The following is a 25,957-nucleotide window of genomic DNA, read 5'->3' as shown; positions in this document are numbered from 1 at the left end:
TTGACAGTATTCTTTAAGAACGAAGTCCGCTCCTGGATGAAACTATCTTCAGAAAGGTCTGTTTTCAGGCCAACTTTGCTGAAAGGGAGTGAAACCTGGGTGGACTCACAATATCTTATTCATAAGTTAGAAGTAACAGGCATGAAAGTAGTGAGAATTATTGCTGATACAAACAGGTGGGAATAATGGCAAGAGGGTACTCAGAATGAGAAGATAAAGGATAAGTTAGGAATGAACTTGATGGATGAAGCCTTTTGCATAAACTGGCTTCGGTGGTGTGGTCATGTGAGGCGAATGGAGGAGGATAGATTACCTAAGAGAATAATGGACTCCGTTATTGAGGGTAAGAGAAGTAGAGGGAGACCAAGACGATGATGGTTAGACTCAGCTTCTAATGATTTAAAGATGGTTTAGAACCAAATGAGGCCAGAAAACTAGTTACAAATAGAGGATTGCAGAGGTGATTAGTAAATTCACAGAGGCTTGCAGCCTTAAAGCTGAAAGGCATAATAGTCTTAAAATTTACAATTTGATTTACATCTCACTGACACATATACTATACGTCTTATGGCGACGATGGGATAGGAAAAGCCTAGGAGTGGGAAGAAAGCAGCTGTGGCCTTAATTAAGGTATAACCCTAGCATTTGCTGGTGTGAAAATGGGAAACCATGGAAAACCATCCTTAGGGCTGCCAACAATGGGGTTTGAACCTACTATCTCGGGATGCAAGCTCACAGCTGCATACATGAATCCAGAGATGCCAACTCAGAATCTCGAAATAGATGGTGGGGAACGTGACATTAAATTATATCAACATCTTTTTCTATTCCTACGTGTTAAAAAACAATCGCACACTAACGTAACAAAATTACTTTTCTTGCAGCATCTTCACAGTTGCTTCTTCCACTTGCCAGCAGATCTCAGAGCATGATAACATTTTTGTTTTTTCCACTAGGAGAACACTAAGAGTCGTTGTACTCATATTTGGTCGAAAGTCGGTGTGATTCATGTGAACAATTACTGAATATTCACTCTGTTAAAGCTTGCTGTGAGGTATCACTAAAAGGGCAAGCATCCCTTGAGGAAGAACTGAATGTTTGAAAAAGCATCTTTCAGCTTTGAAATGTCAGCCCATGCTATATCTACTGTTTAACAGTTTGAAAAGTCTTCATTTAATGGATCTGCTTGGCAGGAAACAAATTCCAACTCCAGTTGTTCTTGGTCAATGTTCTCAACTATGTTTTAAAACAAGTTTTAAAATAGCAGTGATAAAAATGTAGTTGCTCTATGATACATCCACTACTTCTGCATGCTTCAACACATATTCATGAAAAGAGAATTTGTCCAAAATGTAGTTGCATGCAGTAGAGAAGAAATTTCTTCCCAATTTGGACGAACTGTCTCATGCCATCTCCAGATAAACTGCCAGTCTCACTTCCTCACTTAATGTGCTGTCCTGTAACTCCATTTACAAGATCATTATCTTTCTAACAACCCCTGCTATTGATCAGTAATGCAATTCAAACTTACTTCTAACTGCTTTACAATCTTTTCAACTTTCAAAACCTCACCATAAAATCCATCAACAATCCATTTTTGTATCTGGCCACTTCATTGAGGAAGCTTCTACCTGCAACATGTTGTATTTCATGAAAACATGGAATGTGTTCTTCAGAAATAACAAGTAAACTTTAGTGCCATCATTTTCCATTGCTGATTTTACTGCAAGAAATTGCTGGTTTCTTCTGACTTCCTCACCAATATGAAACGACAATTTCAATGACTCCTACTGTTCCAGTACCCTGTTTATTGAACCAGTGACAGGGAACCATCTTGTGCTGACATGTTTCAAGATTTTGTGGCTTTTTAGCTCAGATCCACTCATTTCTGGATACATCTGCACTTGTTTTGTTCTCCTGGAGCTTCTTTCAAGAAAGAAATATATGTCTAATAACAATGTCTCCATGTTTACACTTGCTTCCAATGTCTGAGTAGCCTTCTGGGCAGCTAAGTGAAGAAGATGACAGAAACAGCCTCACTGCTGTTTCAAAAATGCTGACACTCCCTTAAATTTACCTACCATTGTATTTGCATTCTCACAACCAAATGAAAAACAGCATTTCAGCACCTTGATCTTAACTTTCCTATCCAACACCTGAAATCTTCCTTCCCCAGTGTTGTCAACACATTCCACCAAAACAAGCAGTAGAATACCAGTAACAATCTGTTCTTTTTCCTCACAAAATTAAGTGAACACCAATGGATACAATTTGCAGTCATCGCTATCATTAATACCATCAGTAAACCATGAGTAATGTGCATTTTGAAGACTGTTGACTATTTCCTTGGTTCTACCACTTACATACTTTTTAGGAATTTCTGAGTCGGAAAACATGGCCTTGAATAGTGGTCTAGCATGGTCTCCTGCATATAAAGGAAGGTTATTCTCAACCAAAAAAACATGTGAAATAACATTCAGTCTGCATAACACTATTATCATCACAAAACAAAACAAGAGCATCTTACAACCCCCTTTGATGAGCCTGTACTTATCATAATTTGTAAATTTCCCACGGTATTGGCAGCCATTGCGTCATCCATGTTTAAATGAAAAATCACACTTCCACGTTTCAGAAAACACGTGGTTCGGTGAAAGTTTAGATAGTCCTAGGCATGGAAACTCTTCCATATACTGCTTTCAGTAATGTTGATGTGCCACAAATTGTTTTTGTCCATCATCACTCTGTAATAGAACAAGAACAAGAATTGAACACATATGCAGGGAATGCTTTCAGCAAAGATATTACACTCGCAGTCAAAGGTTATAAACAAATTTCACCATCTCGTTCTTTTTTCACGAACTATCTTTCAGCGAGTCTCCTATATGACGTACCGTACAAAACTTAAGTATTTCATATTGTGGGGAAAATTGAAAATTTTAAAATATCACTTCAAATTACAATCCTCATCTACAAAACAGCTACCTACAGCAGCACGTCAATACGATGGAATTTACTTTTAAGAGTATATATTTCCTATTAAGACGAGAGCATGCAATTTCTATGAGGCAGCTGGTGAACTGTATCGTCATATACATTAAGGTATGTATGTTCAAAATGTTAATGATTGTATTGGATTATTATTATTAGGTTCGTTACTACCCCTGAGGATCACGAGTGACTTGTTCGGTGCGTCTTCTTTCTTCCCAATACCTCTTCATTCTCTCACTCCTCCTCTTTCTCTCAGCTTCCGTGATCTGAATCTGGATCCTGGTGTCTGTCCATCTGTGACCTTCCATGAGCTTTTTGTATTTGGACCTATCCTGTACTGTCATCAGTGGATATTTTTCCCTTATGCCAATAGTTTCCCAATTTTCTCTGGCTTCCTTCATCCATTTATTTCCAGTTAAGCAGGTTACATTCCATATCTTCTTCGTCAGCCTACTGTCATCCATCCTCATGAGATGTCCAACAAATCCTAACCTTCTCTTTCTTATCACACTCGAGATTGGTTCTATACTCGCATATAGTTCCTGCCTTGATCTGTGTACCCAGATTTCACCTTGCTTTTTGGTGCCCCATATATGTCTCAAGATTCTTCTTTCCTCCTTCTCCAATTGTATGCATGTTCTCTTGCCCAATGTCAGCATTTCAGTTGCATATAATGCAGCATTCCTGATGGTTATCATGTAGTGTCGTAGTTTGGCGTTCCTCGAGAGGTTCTTCTTTCCATATGTAGTCATGGCTGCATATCGTAGTATCAGCAGCAGTTAAGCTCTGTCTATGGTACTTTTGTTGCTTTGTACTTTACCCGTGATGTTCTCACCTAGGTACCGGAAGCTGTCTACTCCCTCTACCACTTGGCCTTTTACATTCCAATCGGTATTCCTATTCAGTACCTTCGTCTTGTTGTAGGCTATTTTTAGACCAACCTTTGCTGCAGTCTCTGCTAGATTTGCTAGTGCCAACTTCGCGTCTTCTTCCTTTTCATGTAACAACACCATATCATCTGCGAAGGCAAGGCAATCCACTATTACATTGTTTTTGATCTTATATCCAATCCGTACACCTTGAATTCCCATGGCTCTTTTCAACTGTCTCCACTGCTTCACCACTTCATCCAAAACTAGGTTAAATAATATTGGCGACAGACCATCCCCTTATCAGACTCCTGTCTTAATTTCAAAGCTGTCTGACAACATACTCCAGTATCTTACTCTAGCAGTTGTAGCCTTCAATGTTTCCCCCACCAATGCAAGTGTCGCAGAATCCAATCCTCTGTCACGTAGGATGTTCAGTAGTGTGTTCCTGTCTATTGAGTCATAGGCTTTTGCAAAGTCTACAAATGTAACTATTGTGTCCTTTCCTTTCCTGTGTCTGTGTTCTATGATTCTCTTGAGTCCAAAGATCTGTTCTATGCAGTTTCACCCTTTCCAGAAACCATCCTGCTATTCTCCTATGGTCGATTCAAGCTGTGCTTCCACTCTGTTCAGCAATAATCTCTAAAGTATCTTGTACCCAATGTTTAGCAGTGAAATACCTCTGTAGTTATCCAGTATTCTTTTGTCTCCTTTCTTATGTACTGGTATAATTATGGCTTCTTTCCAGTCGCTAGGTTATCTTCTTATTTATCCAGATGTCTATTATTATTCTGTACATGCTTTCTTCCATTGCAGGACCACCCCATTTGATCTCCTCAGCGCATATACCATCATTACCTGCCGTTTTGTTGTTCTTGAGATCCTTGATTGCCTTCACAACTTCTGTTCTGGTGGGTGCTCATCCTTGGTTGATGTCTCTGCTGTACTGTAGAGTAATACTCCCTGTGGGTGCTTCTGTGTTCAGTAGATCTTTGAAATATTTTGCCATTTCCTCGCATACATCTTTTTCACCTATTTTCAACTCGCCATCTTGTCCTTTCACAAAAGGTTCTCTCGCCTCATAACCCTTTATCCTGCTCTTCATCTCCTTAAAGAAAGATTGTGATTTGTTTTTCTAAAACGCATGATCAGCTTCTTCCAGCCTCTCATTCCACCTTTTCCTTCTGGCATTCCTGATCGTCTTAGCAGCCATCTTTCTTGCTGTCTCGAATGTTGACAGGTCCTCTTCCTTCTTGGTAGTCTGCCACCTTACCCACATGTTCCTCCTGTACTCTACTGCCTCTTCACATTCTTCTGTCCACCACTCATGCTTCCTTCTCTTGTTATTAGTGGCCAATCATTTGGATTCTTCTCTAACCTTGTCCTTTTAAGTTTTCCTATTTACTCTCCACTGTCAGGTTCTTCATGTACTGATCACGATTTTTGTTCAGCAGTTCTCTGTCGATCTAGTGTGAGTTTGTGTTCGTGTTTCTCCGAGTTCTGTTTGGTATCCATCTACATTTGATTTCAGTGAGATAGTGGTCAGACTCCATTCTGCTGTTTATCCTGACTTTGGTGTTCATGATCTCTGCATGGTTTTTGTCTCGGATCGCTACGTGGTCTATCTGCCTTTCACCAATTCTATTGCCCGGACTTACCCAGGTTGTCTTTTTACTCGCCTTGGCTTTATAGTTTGTGGTCATGATTCTCATCTTGTGTCTTTCACAAGTTCGCAAGCCTTTCTCCATTCTTATTTGTTCTCTTGTGCACAGGGTAATCCCCTACAGGGCCTTTGAATCTCCTTTCAGTGCCTAGCTGTGCATTGAAATCCCCCAGCAAGTTCGTGACACCTCTCTTGTTTGCTTCCGTTACTACCTTATCCAGTGTGTTCCAGAAGTTCTCTGTCCCTGCCTTGTCTGTTTTGTTCTTATCATTTGTGGGGGCATGTGCATTGACAAGTGTATAAGTTTTATTGCCAATTTTCATCATCAAGTATGACAGTCTCTCATTCACACTCCTCCAGTCAATGATACTACTCAAGAAGCTTCGGTCTACTATAAACGCCGTACCAAACATAAACGGCTGTTGCTTCATCTTGATACCCAGTTTTCCCTTCAATATTACATATCCTTCTGATTCCATCGTATCTTCATCTCTGAATCTCGCTTCCTGTAGGGCCAGCATGCCGAATCCATGTTCTCTCATTGCATCTAGGACTTGTTTCAGTTTCCCCACTCTGATCATGGTCTGTATGTTCATGGTTCTTAATTTAAAGGTTCTCTTGGGTCTGATCTTTTGTGACCGGCGTATTGTGGACGTTGAGGTATTGGGGAGCTCCAACTCTCCCTCTGCACACGATACAGGTTCCCCAGAATCCGACAACCTGCTTGCGTCGACTGAGGTCGACGGGGGATTAACCCCCTGGGTAAAGTAGTAATTATCATGTGCTCCATGGTTACTTCACAAGCCAAAGTATTAAGCTAGGCTACCGCAATATCGGTAGCATTGTTACAACTGAGGTAATGAGCCCCAGAGGGCATTTTATACCTTCTGCCAGGATAATGTTCACCCAGGTTGGTCAGGACTGGGAGTAGGCATTTCCTCCATACCCCCCAATAGCTATGGTTTTCCCGCCAATACTCGGGTGGCTGACTGCAGTGGTTTCCCACTGGGCGATGGGGTCGCCGCATTCCTACGCCTGCTTGTATTGGATTACCATTACCTATTTCACCGTTTTATTCATTTGGGACTGTTTATTGTCACAGAGTTGGTATACAACTAGTTGTATTGCATTCCTGGAGTGACGCTGTTCCCTTCAAATTTTCAGCAACGGCGTTGCATCTTTACATTTGCAAAGATGGAAAATGTCACGCAATTCTTATGAACATATAAACTAGGATTGGACTGAAGGGTCTTCGGCTTTTGGAATGAACACATTTGCCACTTACTAGTTAACAGTATATACCTTCACATGATAGAATGAGTTAGGTCTATAGTGAAGTTTTAATGCATCAAATTCATAAAATCCATAATAATCAGTACTGTTTCTGCACACATGAGAAATCCATAGTACTTGGCATCTCTGTGTATGTATGTACGTATGTACATACAGTAAAACTTTCTCAAAGCAATATCGCAAGGGACTGAAATATTTTTCCGAATTAGTTTCATGCATTACACAAAACATAGGGATTTTTTGCCTTAAAACAGTAAACAGGAATTTTAAATATTACTTAGAACTTACCTGTATCTGCCTACTAATTACACTCTGTTATTCAGATTGTTGTACACTGATCTGTTAATTATTATCACTGCGCTTTATTATTACTTGTAGAATGACACACAGTCTATCATTTTGGCACTCTCACAATGCTATATTATACTGTTTCAGAACACTGGACATATGTTCCTTAAACTTATTTCCATCACTAAACTCTATACAGTACTTCACAACACTAAGCCTTCTTTTACAGATCAAACAACGAAACCTGTTTCCTCTTCTTTCTAATCATGTCTTTCTGAATGCAGTCCTGAGCTCAGTACATTAGTTCAAGAAGATTGGAAGAGTTAGATGTAACGACAAATTGCTTTACGTCATAAAAGCACTGTGGGACTGTTCGTTGGTTGGAATCTTGTTTTGATCTCCATCTTCTTATTCGTCATCTTCTTCCATCTCCTCATTTTCGGCCTTTCTCACTGCTAGAAGGGCTGTAGCTGATTCAAAAATCTGGTGTGTCGTAAGTTGTTCATTTCGAATGAAGTTGTCTGGCTCACAGGGAACTTTTCTTGCTTGACACAAGTTGGATATTGCCGATGCATTTTCAAGCACTTCATTCGTTCCACCATCCGTATTATCACTCTTTCTAAACACATGTGTCAGTTTGTTCAAACAATGATATTAATCATACCAGCACCAGAAATGTACAAATATTTTACGTAGGACTTCATCAGTTCCTAATATTTTCTGTATTGTACAAGTAGATTTTAAAGAATTCTTTCATTTTTTGTTTCCATTTCCGCCTTGAGGAGATCCCGCATTATACAAAAGGAAGAATATTATAATGCCGTAAGCTTCACCGTGACCGAGAAAATATTCCATAGTGGACAAGTTTCCGCTTTATGCAAGTTCCGCTTTGAGCACGTTTTACTGTATGTATGTTTCACATCAAATTTATCACAACAGTATACTGTATATATAGCCTATATGAAGCATCAAAGTGGATCAAAATAAAGATCTAAGGAGAACCCTACAAGCAATGCACATCTCTTGTCTCTAGGGAGGTGGCGAGTAGTGGATGGAGGTCAATGATCCACAGACCAACCCAAGAACTCCCTGGATAAGGGTGCTGGAGGAAGAAGTACTGCTAAAGGAAATACCAATGCACTACTTACAAGACAATTGTTGAACACCTGAAGAAGATATTAAAACTGACAGACTAGAATTCAAAGAGAAGTGAAGACTGATTACTGTCTTCATGACTCATTTCTACGGAGGAACCAATGATGATAAGCATCACTGGAGAACGTACCAGTATAACAGTAGTTCACCAGCATCCAGAGAGCATCCCCGTCAACATCTTGCAACACTACTTCACTCTCGGTTGATTCTCGCAGATTGCTAGTAAACATGGCAGCAAAGTACTCTGATCCTGCACTCAATACCAAGCGATGAGCTGGAATCTGACGGGAACCTGGAACAACACAATAAACATGTCAAGAACCTCACCAAGCCTAAAGTCTTAAAACCAAGTTTCAAATAATTGGGAGCTCTATAAAATAATTACATTTACCTAAAATCATCAATTTGTAAAAACACACACATAGTTCTTGGTATGAAAACAAATAACAAAACAATGCAATGCAATGCAAATACAGACTACCAAAGTCCTTGGATAAGAGGAAGGTAAAGCCTTTTACTATCCATAACATTGGCAGTAAATGGAATGGAGTGGCTATGCCTGACAGTCTTTGCCACCAAGGATTGACCTGGTACTCATTTCTGGCGTAGGCTAAGTGAACCCCATAGCCATATGCTCCTCCAGAAGTGGAAGTCGCACTGTTTAAATTTTCAACTTCTTCACGGTGAAATTAACCCATGTCTTTCCAGGTGAACTGGACATGCCCTTATGCAGTCCCCACAACGAGAACAAATACAGAACAAAACTACTTATAAACAGAGATAGTAGGTACAAATCTTCATCTGAATTCAATGTTAATTTTTTTTTTTTTTGCCAGTTGCTTTACGTCGCACCAACACAGATAGGTTTTACGGCGACGATGGGACAGGAAAGGGCTAGGAGTGGGAAGGAAGCGGCCGTGACCTTAATTAGGGTACAGCCCCAGCATTTGTCTGGTGTGAAGATGGGAAACCACGGAAAACCATTTTGGGGGCTGCCGACAGTGGGTTCGAACCTACTATCTCCCGAATACTGGATACTGGCCACACTTAAGCAACTGCAGCTATCGAGCTCGGTAATGTTAATAATATCCTAACCTATGATGTAAACATATTTAGCACACTAGCAGAATGTAACCATTACCATTGGTCTAGTAATACAAGGCAGTGTTATTTTCACACAATTTAGTGTGTTCACTGCTGACTAGAGAATAATAATAAACATAGGCTTGCTCTTTCTCACTGAATGGCAATTTCTCACCTAGCTTAACTTTGTCCTCAGTGGCCTGCCATACCGACTATCATTAAGTGATGGTGGTACTTTTTGTTTTAAAAGGAACTAAAAAGAGGTAACCATCCCCTCCGAAGAAATAAAGTGGAAACAAAACTGAATATAAAATAAAAATATTATTTCAACATGGAAATTTGAAGATGAATTCAAAAATAAAACAATTATTTTTGTTAAGCCAAAAAGGACACAAACACATCAAAGTTTGGGGCTGATGACCCTAGATGTTAGGCCCCTTTAAACAACAAGCATCATCAACATCATCATCACAAGAATATAAGTTCCCAGAGTAACAAAACATTTGAAATTTATATGCTCTTGATTAATCCACTCTCACATAAAGCAAATTGACATCTTCCTTCTTTAGGAGATAAGAGCATCTAAATCTTCTGTGACCTATCCTCAGCTTAGACAAAACTACAGCCTCTCACCATGAAGGTCAAAAGAAAACTGCTTTACAACAGTTGTCTTCTTAATTGCTCTGAACTTGTTGGGAGTTGGGATTGCTGGCCACTCTGATTCCAGACACGCCAAGATGGTTCAGTACTTGCTAGGGGTATATTTATATGTCTAGGTGGTAAAATTATCGCTTCTTTAGCAGCTTGATCCGCAAATTCATACCGCACAATCTCAGGACGGCCGAGAAGCCAGGGGGAAGGTATTTCTGGTGCAAGCATCGCACAACCTGGCTAGGTCATGAACTTGCTACACCAATGGGTGTTGAGGGAAACAGGTAACAACAGACTGCAGAGAACTTAAGAAGTCGGTACATATAAGAAAGTGGTCTCATTTGTGATTCAGCATTTGTGTGAGGAAGAGCTCTGCAGTATACACACTACAGACACTAGAAAGCAAGATATTGGTGCCAACATCACTGGAGACAAACGAGCATCCAATATTCTCCCCAACCTCAGAACCGTCTGTGAAGACAAGTCGAGCATCCGGATACTGATGAACGAAGTCCTGGAAATACCTCTGATGAACAGAGGCCTTCGTGTTTACCTTAGGTCCACGGAGTAGACCTAGCCATATATGCGGTCACTGAACCAGCCATGGAGGTACCTCACTAGGGGTCCTGTCAAGACAACCACCAATAGCCACATCCAACTCATGACACAAGCTATCAATTCAAATCCCAATCGGACGTGTAGCATTCGGATGGTTTTCGTACCTCTGTTCGTACGGTGTATTAAAGAGACTACGATAGCTTAGATGTTGCAGCATTTCATGAACATTGGCAGCATATGTCAGAAGAATCTGCTACCACCATCTTCACAAAGATGGCGAGTAAGCTGGGAATCAGACTAGTGCGGAAAGTTCCAGATGCCAGCCTAACTCCACTACGAAGTATACTGTCTAAAAGGTTCAGCGCATATCATGATGCTGAAGCATACGCTGCACTACCATAGTCTATTTGGGAAAGAACCCCAGCCATGTGAAAACATAGCAGCACTGCAAGGTCAGCCCACAACAAAGTGCTGCCAAGATTGTTGTAGGTACGACATCCTAACTGTTGTAAAACCTTCAATTATTACATTTAATATATTTTATTAAATGCTAAATTATCTTTTATTAAATGTTAAATATGACTAATACATGGTTTCCCTGTAAATACAGTATGTATTATAAATTTGTATGACCTCAAATACGTATTGTGTATAAGCTCAACCTCAAAATCTATATAGTCGAAAGCTGTAGAAAACTCTATAATGTTCGTATATTAAGTATATTCTGCTATAATTTGGTACATATGAAGGGTTCTGGAAACTTACTGTAAGGTTTATTAACGAGATACATGTAAACACATTAGGAACGTTGGAGAGATTTCCATGTGTATTGGTAAACAGTAATCGAATGTTCGAACTGGATCCATTACTGGAGTACTCCATTCGACTAGCTGGTCGATTGATGTTTCGAGTCTGTTCCATTTAAGAGTGTTGTAGGAACCCCTCCAGAAATCGATAATTCTAGACGGTTGATCGAACGGTATATATATCAAGCTGTCAGTCAGTGAGTCAGTCAGTTCAAGAGAGAGTGTGTTATAGTGAGCGAGTCAGTGTTGTTGATATCTGTACTTGTCATAATCGACTTCAGGATACTCCGCTATTAAGTGTTGTAGTGTCACTTGCTATTGTGTGTGTGTTGTGACTTACAGTAACAATAAAGTAGTTTACACAAGGAAGTGAACGTGTTCTCGTGTGATATTTATTTACGTTAAAAAATCACATTTGAGAACGATAAGATCTTAGGTCTCTTCATACAGGCTACACTTCAAGTGATGAATGTGGGGCTACCACATGAAGGACGGTGTTTTGCAAGCAGAGCTCTAGTTCAGCATGCACACGCCGACATTGATGGAAGTATATAACTGAGGTTTTTGCCACTGACAACTGAAGATAATATTGTAAGGGCCCATCTGTCAACTCTGTTAATAGCTTGCTGTAGTTCTCTCTCAGCAACCACCACCCTTCTAGAGCTGAAATGTAGAGCTAAATAGTCTACATACAGCGATGGAACGCCTACAGGCCAGCAGCAACAACTACGCCGCTGATGGCAATCGCAAAGGGTCTGACAGTACAGATCCTTGTGGTACTGAAGTTTCTTGAATATAATATTAAGATTATGCATTCCTGATACAGACTTAAAAGAGCTGGAAGGATATGTTTTCAAAACACATGGGCAAATTTCCCCAGAATTCTCACTGATGAAGGGTGGAGATAATCCTATGCCACCAAGTAGTGTTATAAATCTTTTCCAGTGACTAGGTACTCCTCCTGAATGGCACTCTCCAGCCCAATCAGATCATCGGTGGCACACCGATGAGAGCGAAAACCACACTGGTAGTCAGAAGATCTCCTTCTTCAAAGGCCCACACAAGTCATCTATTTATCATCCTTTCAAAAAGCTTACAGAGACCATTTGTTAGGCATTTTTGCCTACAGCTATCTAGGCCATTTTTCTGCCACAATTTTCTAGAAATAAACTCGTAAGATATGGATAATAAATGGCAGGTTTCAGTGCATTTAACTGTTTCACTACTTTTACTCCATAATCTATGATAATTTGACCAAGGAGAGTGGCTGCCATTATGGCTATGGAGTCAAGCTCTGCATTTGGGAGGCGAGTAGGTTCGAATCACTTTGTCGGCTGTCCTGAAAATGGTTTTCTGTAGTTTTCCATTTTCACTTCCAGGTAAATGCCGGGGAAGTTCCTATTCATAGGGCACAGCCAATTCCTTTTACCTCCCTACCCAAATTAATTGACCATCACTCATTTTATCTTCATTAGTTCCTCAACAGAGGTTGATATCAGGAAGGGCATCCGGCCGTAAAAATACCATATGACAAAATATCATCTTGTAAAGGCCACAGAGTCTAAACTATTGATTCTTTTTACTAGTGAAAGTTTTTAGTTTTTTGAAGTTGGTAAATATAGTAACAGTAACAAGGGAACAATAATTTTCAATGTAAACATTAAAAGATATAGTAAATGGTTAAGAGAGAGAGAGAGAGAGAGTGAGAGAGAGAGAGTGAGTGAGAGTACAAAAAATCACACCAAGACCGTAAAACTTACAAGAGGTTTACATATTGGTGACCCCGATGTGATCTGGAGAAAATATGGCGAACAACAAAAGCACGCTCGAAGACCGACCAGAAGTAAATAAGGTTAGCATAGAAATTCCACCTTTTGTACAAAGAAACCTGAAATCGGGTTTTACCAAGTGAAGGCTGATTTAGTACTTGTAAAATTAAAATGGAAGACACTAAATTTAACCATTTAGTATCTCAACTAGATCCTAAATATATAGAAAATATATGGGATATTATTAAGGGTAGTGATGTAAACAGATACTCATTGAGTAAGGAACACCTGTTAAATATATTTAAGGTAAGTGCGGATGAACGCATTAAGAGAATAGTTACTGGAATTGAGTTGGGAGACCAGAAGCCTAGTCAATTATTGCATAAAATGCAAGCTTTAGCCGTAGTAGATGTGTTGGATAATGTCGTAAAAATCAATGGTTAGAAAAACTTCCTGATTCCATTAAGAACATTTTAATTGTTAGTGATGAAGAGATTGAGAAAGTGGCTATCATGGCCAAAAAAATAATGGAAATGAATCCTTGCCATGAAAATTATATTCGGTTAAATATGATGACTGGAGGGACAACAACTTGAAGTTCCTGTTACGATGAATGACATAACGGCTCAAATTTATTTCAGGACTGCAGGAACAAAAATCTTCATTAACTATTGGCCACCAAGGTAGACCTCAGCACAGCAGTGTACATCACTGTCGTAGCAATAGCCGTAGTAAATCTAGGAAGATGTATAACTCTGCAGGTAAATACTGCTACTACCATTTTTAATTTGGATGTCACTGTAAACCAGAAAAATGTACTCCTCCATGTAGTTGTTCAGGTCAGGGAAACACAAAACCGCAGTTGAATTAACAGCAAATTCGGCTGCTGCCCAAGTCAATTGTAGCAACTCTCGTCTTATTTTTCCTGGACAAAAAATTGGGACTGCAATTTTTAGTTGACAGTGGAGCTGATTTCTCATCGGTCCCAGCTAGACCAAAAGCTAAAATTGATTCAACTTATAAATTATGTGCTGCCAATGGGACCAAAATTCCTACATTCGGAATTGAATTACACACCACTGATTTAGGACGATGCCACTTCCAGTGACCATTCATTGTTGCCAAGTTCAATAAGGCAATATTGAGAGCTGAATTTCTGAGTAAATTATAAGTGGATGTTCACAATAATAGATCAACATATGGTGTAACAAAACTCTGCACTGAAGGTTAAGTTATGCCAATCTCAGAAGAAAAATTGGTCAGTTCTATACACCAAAAAGTTACATTTTCAGACCTATTGTTGCAGTACCTAGAAATAGCTAAGCCAAATTTGATTCCTGGGAAAATTAAGCATTATATCGAACACCGTATTACCAATGAAGATCCACCCGTGTTTTCTACGGCTAGACAGCTAGACCCGAAACGTATGGAAGTGGCAAAACAAGGATTCAAATTCATGATGGAAAATGGAATTATTAGGCCATCTATATCCTCATGGGCTAGTCCTCTTCACATGCTCCCCAAAAAGGATGGCACAATATGAGATGATTATAGGTGATTAAATGAATGCAGTTCCAGACCGTTATCTTGTTCCCAGGACAAAAGATTTCCACTGTTTTCTGCAAGGCAAGAAAATATTTTCCAAAATTGATCTATTCAAGACATACTTTCAGGTACCTATAATTGAAGATGATAAACCTAAGACTGCTATCATCACAGCTTTTGGACTATATGAATTTAACGTTCTGAGTTTTGGCCTTCAAAATGCATCTTCAACATTCCAGTGATTTATAAATGATGTTCTGTATGGACTGAATTTTGTGATTTCTTACCTGGATGGCATTTTAATTGCATCAACCAGTATAGATCATAAGTCACCTAAAACTAGTCCTGGAACAACTATTGAGGTATGGCTTCATATCAATATTTCAAAATCAATATTTGGAGTATGAATTAGGCTTTCTTGGATATTTGATAACATCAGAGGGCTCTCATCCCCTACCTTAGAAAGTGCAAGCAATTTTGGATTGCAGGTTACCTGATAAAATTGATGAGCTCTGTATGTTTCTTGGTGTAGTCAACTACTACTGATGTAACCTGAAAGACACTGCATAAACTCAAGCCGTCCTGCATGAATACATTAAGGGAGCAAAGAAGAAGGATTAACAGACCTATTCAGTGGACTGAGGAAGCAAAGGAAATGTTTGAAAAATGTAAATATGATATTGCAAATGCAGCATTATTTTTTTAGCTTTCCCTAACCCTGACCTGACATTAGCACTGTTCACTGATGCAACAGATTTTGCTGTTTGTTCTGAACTTCAGCAATTGAAAATTGGAGACCGATTTCAATCTTCTCACAGAAGTTGAGTCAGTCACAGAAGGTTTATAGTACCTACGACCAACAACTGTTGGGAATTTACCTTCTGTACAAAAATTCAAACATCTAATGGAAGGTAGAAACTTTGTTATCTTCAATAACCACAAGCTGCTCAAATTTGCTTTCAAGCAAAGCAATGAAAAGGCATCCCCTAGACAGATCAGACAGCTGCAGTACATATTGCAATTTTCAACTCATATTTGTCATGACAGTGGTCCAGACAACAGTGTTGCTGATACATTATCTAGAGTTGATGAAGTATCAATAATGGACTACTATAAAATAGCTAAGAGCCAGCTACAAGATGAAGAATTGCAGCAACTTCAGAATGACAACAACTCCTTACATTTCAAGCAATATCAGTTTCCATCAGGAGAAAAGCTTTGATGTGACACTTCTACTGCAAACATCAGACCTTACATTCCCAAACCATTTTATTGCCAAATATTTTTGCATTTACACAGCTTCACCCATCTTGGTATAAAGACTACAGTGAAGATGCTAACTAGTTGATTTATTTGGTCTAGCAAAAGAAGTCATGCACGACAATGGACTAGATCCTGTATCAGATGCCAGAAAACCAAGATCACTCGACATACTAAATCGCAACTTGAAGAATATGAAGAGCCTGATGATTGCTTCAGTGCTGTACACATTGATCACACTGGACCTCTGCCTCCCTCCAATGGCATGACCTATTATTTAACCTGTATTGACCGCTTCACATCCTGGATGAAAGTTATACCTCTTGAAGATATAACAGTTGAAAAAGTGTCAAAAACCTTCTACCATCACTGGATTGCAAGGTTTGGTGACCCATTACGTGTAATCACTAATCGAGGAGCACAGCTTCGGTACCAATCATTTAAAAACTTAGCTACAGTTTGTGGGATGGAAATCCAGCATACTACACAATTTCATCTCCAGTGTAATGGCAAAGTTGAGAGACTGCATAGGACTCTGAAATCAGTTATCAAGGCTCATAATACTAGTAAATGGACAGAAATCCTACCTAATGTCTTACGGGATTGCAGACTGAGCTTCGAAAAAACATCAAGCCACTCAATTGCACAGATGGTGTATGAGAAAACTATCAAACTTCCAGGTGAATTTTTTGAGGAACCAAACAATGACCTACAAGAGCAAATGCTAAAATTAAAACCCAGTACACATATATATACCCCATCAAGATAAGTGTTTGTTCCAAAAGACCTTCCAACCTGTTTCCATGCATCTGGAGCAAAATGGACAGAAGATCAAAAAAGGATCCACAGAGAAAGGATGAGAGCTGTTTGGCAACTCAGAAAGCAGAATTGTTACAGCTTAGCATGATCCATTGGGTCCATATTATAATAATAATAATAATAATAATAATAATAATAATAATAATAATAATAATAATAATAATAATAATAATAATAATAATAATAATAATAATAATAATAATAATATTCATTCATTCATTCATTCATTATCATTATAGACTGTTGTGCCTTTCAGCGTTCAGTCTTCAAGCCTCTGTGAATTTACTAAACGTCACCACAATCCTCGATTGGCAGCTAGTGTTGTGGCCTCATTTAGTTCCATACCTCTTATCTTTAAATCGTTAGAAACTGAGTCTAACCATCGTCGCCTTGGTCTACCTCTACTTCTCTTACCCTCCATAGCAGAGTCCATTATTCTCCTAGGTAACTTATCCTCCTCCATTCGCCTCACATGACCCCACCACCGAAGCCGGTTTATGCGTACAGCTTCATCCATCGAGTTCATTCCTAAATTAGCCTTTATATCCTCATTCCTAGTACCCTCCTGCTATTGTTCCCACCTGTTTGTACCAGCAATCATTCTTGCTACTTTCATGTCTGTTACTTCTAACTTATGAATAAGATATCCTGAGTCCACCCAGCTTTCGCTCCCGTAAAGCAAAGTTGGTCTGAAAACAGACCGATGTAAAGATAGTTTTGTCTGGGAGCTGACTTCCTTCTTACAGAATACTGTTGATCGCAACTGCGAGCTCACTGCATTAGATTTATGACACCTTGATTCAATCTCACTATATTACCATCCTGGGTGAACACACAACCTAAATACTTGAAATTATCGACCTGTTCTAGCTTTGTATCACCAATCTGACACTCAATTCTGTTGAATTTCTTACCTACTGACATCAATTTAGTCTTCGAGAGGCTAATTTTCATACCATACTCATTGCACCTATTTTCAAGTTCCAAGATATTAGACTGCAGGCTTTTGGCACAATCTGCCATTAAGACCAAGTCGTCAGCATAGGCCAGACTGCTTATTACATTTCCACCTAATTGAATCCCTCCCTGCCATTTTATACCTTTCAGCAGATGATTCATGTAAACTACGAACAGCAAAGGTGAAAGATTACAGCCTTGTCTAACCCCTGTAAGTACCCTGAACCAAGAACTCATTCTACCATCAATTCTCACTGAAGCCCAATTGTCAACATAAATACCTCTGATTGATTTTAATAATCTACCTTTAATTCCATAGTCCCCCAGTATGGCGAACATCTTTTCCCTTGGTACCCTGCAATATGCTTTCTCTAGATCTACGAAACATAAACACAACTGCCTATTCCTCTCGTGGCATTTCTCAATTACCTGGCGCATACTGAAGATCTGATCCTGACAGCCTCTCTGTAGTCTGAAACCACACTGGGTTTCATCCAACTTCCTCTCAACGACTGATCACACCCTCCCTTCCAAGATGCCACTAAACCGGATCTCTCTTGGGCGTCTGCGAGATGTGACAGGGTCAGAAAACCCTCTGAATCCATTTATGAGGGTATTTCTCTGTTATAACAAGGTATGAGAAATACTTCACCATCAAGATCAAGGGGAAACTTGCTAAACTATCAATGGACAGGCTAAAACCAGCCTACCTGTTGCAGGATGATGGTTCATTTGGGAGGAATCTTACACATTTTTTAAAGGACACTCAACCTCAACACACTGTTTATAAGTCACCATCAAACTCCAGGGTATCAAAGTCAGGCAGAACAATAAAATTTCCTGCTTACTTCTTAGAGCAAGTTGTTCATGTTAAGAATTTTTTTATCAAGGATATTAAAAAAAAAAGTAATAAAATATTTGACACTGTTTTATTCTTAACTATTATGTTATGTGTGTTTACTTTTGTGTGTTTTTTTTTAGAGACTGTCCTCACCATCATAAACTATAATTTGTTCATAACTCAGTTACTGATGGAGTAGTAGTGTAAAGGCCACAGAGTCTAAACTACTAATTTTTTATTGTTTAAAGTTATAGTAAATAGTCAAGAGAGAGTGTGTCATATGTAAAATCACATCCAGACTGTAAAACAAATGTAACAAAAATGTATCAGAAAATGGGACTATGGGGTAAATATACGTACAAACAATCTTCATACAATTTGAAACATGATGGTTGGCTCAGCACCAACATATATTAGAGAGTAATTATGTCTACCTTGCTTAGCTATCATTTGCCTGCACTTATATCAGGCAGATTCTCATAGTAAACCAAACGAGGGTACGGTATCTGAACCCTGTTCCAAACTTTGGACCAAGATTAAAATCCACAGTGGAATCAGGTTCTTCAAGTCAAAGATTCCTATGCATCAGGGCTTCATGTAAGTCGATGTAGGTGACAAGCCTAGCTAAAACTGATTTGTCTGCAAAAACTGTGAAGGTATGGTAGTTAGTGAGGCACAAAACAAATAACATTGAGTCAGATTATTTGAATTTTGTATTCCCAGGGTTATGTAAAGTTATCAGTCCAATTTTATTACAAAATTATATCACATGTAGTAATACCTGCAATTAGAGTAACATCAGTTAGTTGATTCTTCATCAAATATGCCTCCATTTTATGAAGACTCGAGTCGGCATGGTATCGAGATCTAAAACACTCATCATGGCTGCTGAGACTTGACAGGCTGTGGTCACTTCCCAACTCCTTTGAATTTGAGACACCATGATCTGATCTGCTGCTGAAATTAGAAAGAAAAAAAGCATCATCTTTCATATCTATGAAATATGAATCCTCAAAGAATGAGGGTGTCAAGAAAAGAAGAGGAAGGGCTATGAAAGGCTCCCTGCAACTCACACGCCTACCGTTGAAGTTAGAAAAGAACAATATTTGATTAAATGAGGTCAGGCAGATTGTGGAACAAATAAGTATAAGCCAGGTCAGACTTATTTTGGGAACCAATATTCATCACCCGCATCTCACAGAATGTGGGAGTTCGGAAGAGGGAATATAATGCACTCTATAGCCTAATCAATAGCAGCTTAATAGGCTACATTACAATTCTATCAATATTTACCATCAGCATCAAGGATTAATTTTATAAACAACTCCACATGCATTTAATTTGTTCACGATATGGATCCATTATGCAAAATCATTATATTTTTACATGTAAAACAACAAATAAAATAAACCTGAAGCATCGAAATTATCCACACCAATTTTATCAACTAATGTTTAATATACAAATTTAGATGTATAGCAATAGTACTTACGATTAAAAAAACTTGGCAGCGGTGGGATTCGAACCCACGCCTCCGAAGAGACTGGTGCCTTAAACCAGCGCCTTAGACCGCTCGGCCACGCTACCACATTACTATCATTCTCCGATATCTCATATACTTATACATGAAATAACTGAGTAAGAAGAACAAAAGAAATATATTGCAAGGTAATTATTTGATTTTATGTAGTTTTGCTTGTAATTAAGCATCAATACTTGGCTGACGATGGAATTAGCATTCAATTGTTCCCGAGTACCTTTTTCAGAATACTACCCCGTACTTGCTTCGGAGCGAGCAATGTAGTACAAAACCTACAATATTCGATCCAATGTTAACTGGGTCTATGTTTCCCAATTCAGAAATTACATCGCATCGAGACTATCATAATCATTTATCACAGGCGAGTGGAGGATGCCGATAGCCATAGACATTTCAAGATAAATTTTCACGGGAAGGGAAATGTCAGTGTATCCAATGTTTGGATTAATCACTTTACGAAAACTTATAGAATTGAAAGGAGGAAAATGAAAAAATAAACCCGTCTCTACGTCGGTGTACATTCGAGAGAACAAAAATTGGCCGTCGCAGATAGCTTTCTTTGAAAACCCTCTTCTTTGAAGTGGAGTGAACATATTCTTCAATCCCAAGTAACATCTCGTCGGCCAGCAGCAGCTATCCACTGTTTTCGAATATCCGAGTTATAAAATGAAATACTTCGCTTCAATCCAACTTTTGTACACTCGAGTGCACATCGGTGCATTTTCCTTGGTTCATATTTCGACTCTTTTTTCTTTGATGTTGCCAGAGTTAGGCTCTTTAATATACCATAGTAATGGTAATTTTTACGATGAATATATTGCATTTTCTTTCAAAGTGATTTAAAAATTAAAAATATGTTTCACAACTTATTGATAACATGTCATTTTTTTAATATTTGTGTGGGCAGAATTACTTGCAGGAGGTGTAATTCCGGGCGGTCGGGGAGAGGAAGGGGGTAATGGAGACCGGCCTTGGGGGAAATTAAAATTTTAGTCAAATGGCGTGCTTTAAGGCATTTCATCACCTAAAATAAGACCTTTATACCTCAATTAAGGGGAATTCAATCAATCAATCAATCAATCAATCCTGATATGCATTTTGGGCAGTTGCCAAGGTGGCAGATTCCCTATCTGTTGTTTTCCTGGCTTTTTCTTAAACGATTTCAATGACATTGGAAATTTATCGAACATCTCCCTTGGCAAGTTATTCCAATCCCAAACTCCCCTTCCTATAAATGAATATCTGCTCCATTTTGTCCTCTTGTATTTCAACTTCATATTGTGATCTTTCCTGCTTTTAAAGACAGCACTCAAACTTATTCGTCTACTAATGTCATTCCACGCCATTTCTCCGCTGACAGCTCGGAACATACCACTCAGTCGAGCAGCTCGTCTCCTTTCTCCCAGTTCTTCCCAGCCCAAACTTTGCAACATTTTTGTAACGCTACTCTTTTGTCGGAAATCACCTAGAACAAATCGAGCTGCTTTTCTTTGGATTTTCTCCAGTTCTTGAATTAAGTAATCCTGGTGAGGGTCCAATACACTGGAACCATACCCTACTTAGAGTCTAACCAGAGAATTATATGCCCTCCCCTTCACATCCTTACTACAACCTCTAAATAACCTGATAACCATGTGCAGAGATCTGTACCCTTTATTTACAATCATATTTATGTGATTACCCCAACGAAGATCGTTCCTTATATTATCACCTAGGTACTTACAATGAACCCCAAAAGGAACTTTCCCCCCATCAACGCAATAATTAAAACGGTTCCATTGTATGGGACACCCTCATCAGGATACTTGATCTGGGAACTGGAAGACACACAAAGAAAAACAGCGTGATTTGTTCGGGGTGCGCCCCAAGACAAAAGAGGTTTTCAAGTGCATAAAACTTCAACGCCCTTTCCAATAAAGCCTTTACGAAACCGAGTTGAAACTAATATTGAGAATGTTCTTTGAAGTAGTCGTAAAGCAGATAATTCAGTACCGCAATCATCCGATCACACACATGGCATCATAGGTGCAATTTTTTAAAAAAAAGAACGAACTATTTTCTGTCCTGTATTCTTCAAAATTAATAAAAGCCAATCAAGACACACTCGAAACGACACATAATGTTTCTTTTTCATGTTGTATCCTATGTAGCTACATCCTAAGTGCGTCTGTACACGAAATTTAATTTACATAACTTCAATAAATCAAAAGTAGTGAATATTTTCCCTTAAAAGACTAGAGGTTTTTGGCTATGTGACCGAATGTTTCAAATGCCGATGAATTACTTCATGGATAAACTGAGACACCTCTGGTTTTTAAAGAAATACTCCATTTTAAAGCACTATCGCATGGATACTTAATATAAGACTATTAAGGAAGTATAGGGACAAGAACTGATACACTAGTTTGTAGGGGTGTCCATAAACCTACTGTAAGGGCCGGTATAAACAATGTTTGGCTTCAAGTTTATCAAGAAACAACCTAATATACGCGCACTAATCCTAGAAGATATTTCCAAATAAATGAGTTGCAGGGCAGACTAGGGAGCGGCGATAATTACAGGGAGCTGAAAGATAAGTAAGAATAACAAAGTTGTTAGTGTTAAACTGCAGATTTTGTTTTGTTAGTGGTTTAACGTCGCACTAACTCACTGAAAGTGTTCGGCGACGTAAGGATGGGAAAGAGCTAGGATTGGGAAGGAAGCAGCCATCGCCTTTAAGGTACAGCCCCAGCATTTTCCTGGTGAGAAAATGGGAAACCACAGAAAAAAAAACATCAAGACATGGTACTGATAAAACCGGATGAGCTCTATAGAGAAAATGAAGTAATAGATAATATAAGTGATAAATGTGATAGAAAGGAAAGTTGTAAAAGAACTATTAAGCAGTACCACAGGGTTGATAAGAGAGACAAGAGAGAGAGTTTAAATAAAGTAACTATGTTCGGTCGATAAAAGATAAATATATAAAAAAAAAAGGGGATTTAAAGAAATTGTTGAGGAGTATGCAGCATCTGCCTTTCCTAGAACCATACAACCTTCAACATCCTTGCACTTCTCCTTCAGCCATTCTTCCTTAGCTGTCCTGCACTTTCTATCCACTTCATTCTTTAATCGCCTGTATTGCTTTCTGCCCTCTTCATTTTTTTAATTTTTTTTTTTTTTTCATTCTTGTACTTTTGTCGTTCATCAATCAGATCTAGTATCTCCTGAGTTATCCATTGATTCTTAGTTGACATTAACCTTCTTCCTAACATTTCTTCAGCAGGAAAGGAGAAAAATATGGAATAGGGAAACAAAGCCGAACCCACCTGAGATTCTACAGACCCCGAGGAAGTTGCAATCGCTCGATTCTATGAAAGAAAAGATCTCACACTAGTGTAGATTTTTAAACATTTTCTTTTTTTAACACCGCGCTTTCTTGAATACATTAATCTCTAACGTCAAGACGGAAGGCCCCGCCAACCATATATTATTTATCTAATATATCTATATATACCTGTTAGGTCATTAGCCCAGAGGCTGGTTGGATCCTCAAATAGCACCACCAAAGGCTATGCAGTTATAGGAAAACCACAAAAACAAATGGCAGTACCAAAATGAGGCGTACTAGGCAAGACGAGGAGTGGGGTAGTTTGCCATTGCTTTCCTCACTGGGCCAGGCAGTGCTATTGTAGCACGACTGACCCTATGAGCAACACGTTTCGTAACACTCAGACGCACTGGTTGTACTATGAATGCTATTACTCAGCACCACCCGTACCCCAGGAGCTTCCATATTGTCACAGCCATTGATGAGACTGGGACTTCAGTGGAAGCTACACTTCGCTCTGGCCTGTGCCAAGAGATGGATGCAAAAGTACTGCATCCATCAAGAAATGACAGCAGGCAGATATATATATAGACCATGTCATCATCGCCCAGTCAAAACTATTGGACATAATAGAGAAATGAAATTTTGAGGATACATTCATGTTACAATGAAGGTGCTTCACTAAAGGAGGATATTTGGATATTCCGCCACTAAGGGGGTAAAAAGAGAGGTGAATTTTAAAATAAGTATCTATATCTCAAAAACTTAACACTTTAAGGACGTGAAAATTGGTATTTCGAATCTCCTTTAAAAATACGGAAATACATATTTTTTGTTTTCGGAAAATCCTCTTTAATGCGGGTGCAAAAAGGAAGAAAAAGGTTGAACACCTTTTATGAGGATACTTATATCTCAAAAACTGAAGATGTTACAGTCATGTAAATTGGTATTTGGAATCTCCTTTAAAAATAAAGAAACACGTATTTTTTGTTTTTTGTTTTTGGTAAATCTATTTAGAAGGGGGTGAACAGGAGTGACAAAGGGGTGAATTTTTAAAACGCGTATTACTACAATACATCTCAAAAACGTAACGCGTTGCACACGTGAAAAACTGGTATTTGCAATACCCTGTAAAAGTAAAGGAGCACGCATAATTCGTTTTCTGAAAATCCACTTAAGGGGGAGTATTAAAGGGAGGTAAATGTTAAAATTAACATGTCTACAGTATATCTCAAAAACTGAACATATTACAGACGTGAAAATTGGTATTTTTAATTTCTTTTAAATATAAAGTTACACGTATTTTTTGTTTTCGGAAAAAAGGGGTTGAATTATTTTTATTACGATACTGGTATCTCCAAAACAGAAGATATTACAGATGTGAAAATTGGTATTTGGAATCTCCTTTAAAAATCAATCAATCAATCAATCAATCACTCAATCAATCAATCAATCAATCCTGATCTGCATAAAGAAACACGTATTTTTTGTTTTCGGAAAATTCACTTAAGGGGGTAGTAAGAAGGACTGAAAAAGGGGGTTGAATTCTTTTTATGAGGATACTTATATCTCAAAAACTGAAGATGTTACAGACATGAAAATTTGTGTTTGGATCTTCTTTAAAAATTGACGTATCTTTTTGTTTTCGGAAATACCACTTAAGGGGGTGGGGTGGGTGAAAAGAAATGAATAAAGTGTTTGAATTCCTTTTAAGAGGATACTTATATATCAAATAAGAAAATTGGTATTTGGAATCTCCTGTAAAAGTAAAAGAATGCGCATTATTTGTTTTCTGAAAATCCACTTAAGGAAAAGTGTTAAAGGGGGTGAATTTTTAAAATGAGCATATTTACAATACATCTCAAAAACTTAAAACATATTTTCGACGTGAAAATGTGTATTTTTAAATTTTTAAAAATAAAATAAAGCATTTTCGTTTCAAAAAACACTTAAGGAGTGGAGGTTGTAAAAAGGACTGAAAAAGAGATTTAATTATTTTTATGAGGATACTTATATCTCAAAAACTGAAAATGTTACAGACATGAAATTTGTATTTGGAATCTCCTTTAAAAATAAAGAAACGCGTATTCTTTTGTTTTCGGAAAATCCAATTAAGCGGCGAGGGGGGGGGGGAGAGGAATAAATGAACTGAAAAATGAGTTGAATACTTTGAGGATACTTATATCTTGAACACGAAGGCTGTTGCGGTAGAGAAAATCGGTATTTGGAATATGCTTTAAAAATTAAGACGCACGTATTTTGTGGGGGGAGGGGGTTAGGTTGGAATCATCTTAAAGGGGATACAAATAAGAAGTGGACTTAAAACAATACACTCTAAGGAGGTTTTGATTGGGAAGTGAGGAATGATAAAAGTATGCAATTAAATTAAACCGTTTGAATTATGAAGTTAAAATTTCAAATGATATCCTAGGTGTTAAATAACAGAAGGTTTGAAGCAAATTTAATCGCTCAGAGAGTTAAATGGGGGTTAAGATCCGAAAACAAACATATTCATTCCTTCCTCTGAAACGGTTTAACATACGAAGACATAGCGGTATG

General features: G+C 38.4%; 1 protein-coding gene and 1 non-coding gene across 3 annotated transcripts in view; both read right to left on the bottom strand.

Moving 5' to 3' along the window:
• Positions 1-25,957, bottom strand: part of LOC136867224 (kelch-like protein 5) — a 213,783-nt gene that overhangs the window by 103,171 nt on the left and 84,655 nt on the right. The window contains exons 3-4 of one of the 2 annotated variants that reach the window (XM_067144361.2): positions 19,330-19,505; positions 8,390-8,551 (exon numbers count right to left, since the gene is read on the bottom strand). In XM_067144361.2, the coding sequence (XP_067000462.1) occupies positions 8,390-8,551; positions 19,330-19,505 (338 nt within the window). The remainder of the gene's footprint in view (positions 1-8,389; positions 8,552-19,329; positions 19,506-25,957) is intronic. The other variant, XM_067144362.2, reaches the window with a different exon arrangement.
• Positions 20,054-20,135, bottom strand: TRNAL-AAG (transfer RNA leucine (anticodon AAG)). The gene has a single exon. It is a non-coding gene; the product is annotated as a tRNA-Leu (tRNA).

This window comes from Anabrus simplex, chromosome 3, assembly GCF_040414725.1.
Source record: "Anabrus simplex isolate iqAnaSimp1 chromosome 3, ASM4041472v1, whole genome shotgun sequence".
NCBI lineage: Eukaryota > Metazoa > Arthropoda > Insecta > Orthoptera > Tettigoniidae > Anabrus > Anabrus simplex.
The sequence above is the reverse complement of the archived record's forward strand: the minus strand, read 5'-3'. Positions and strand labels throughout refer to the sequence as shown.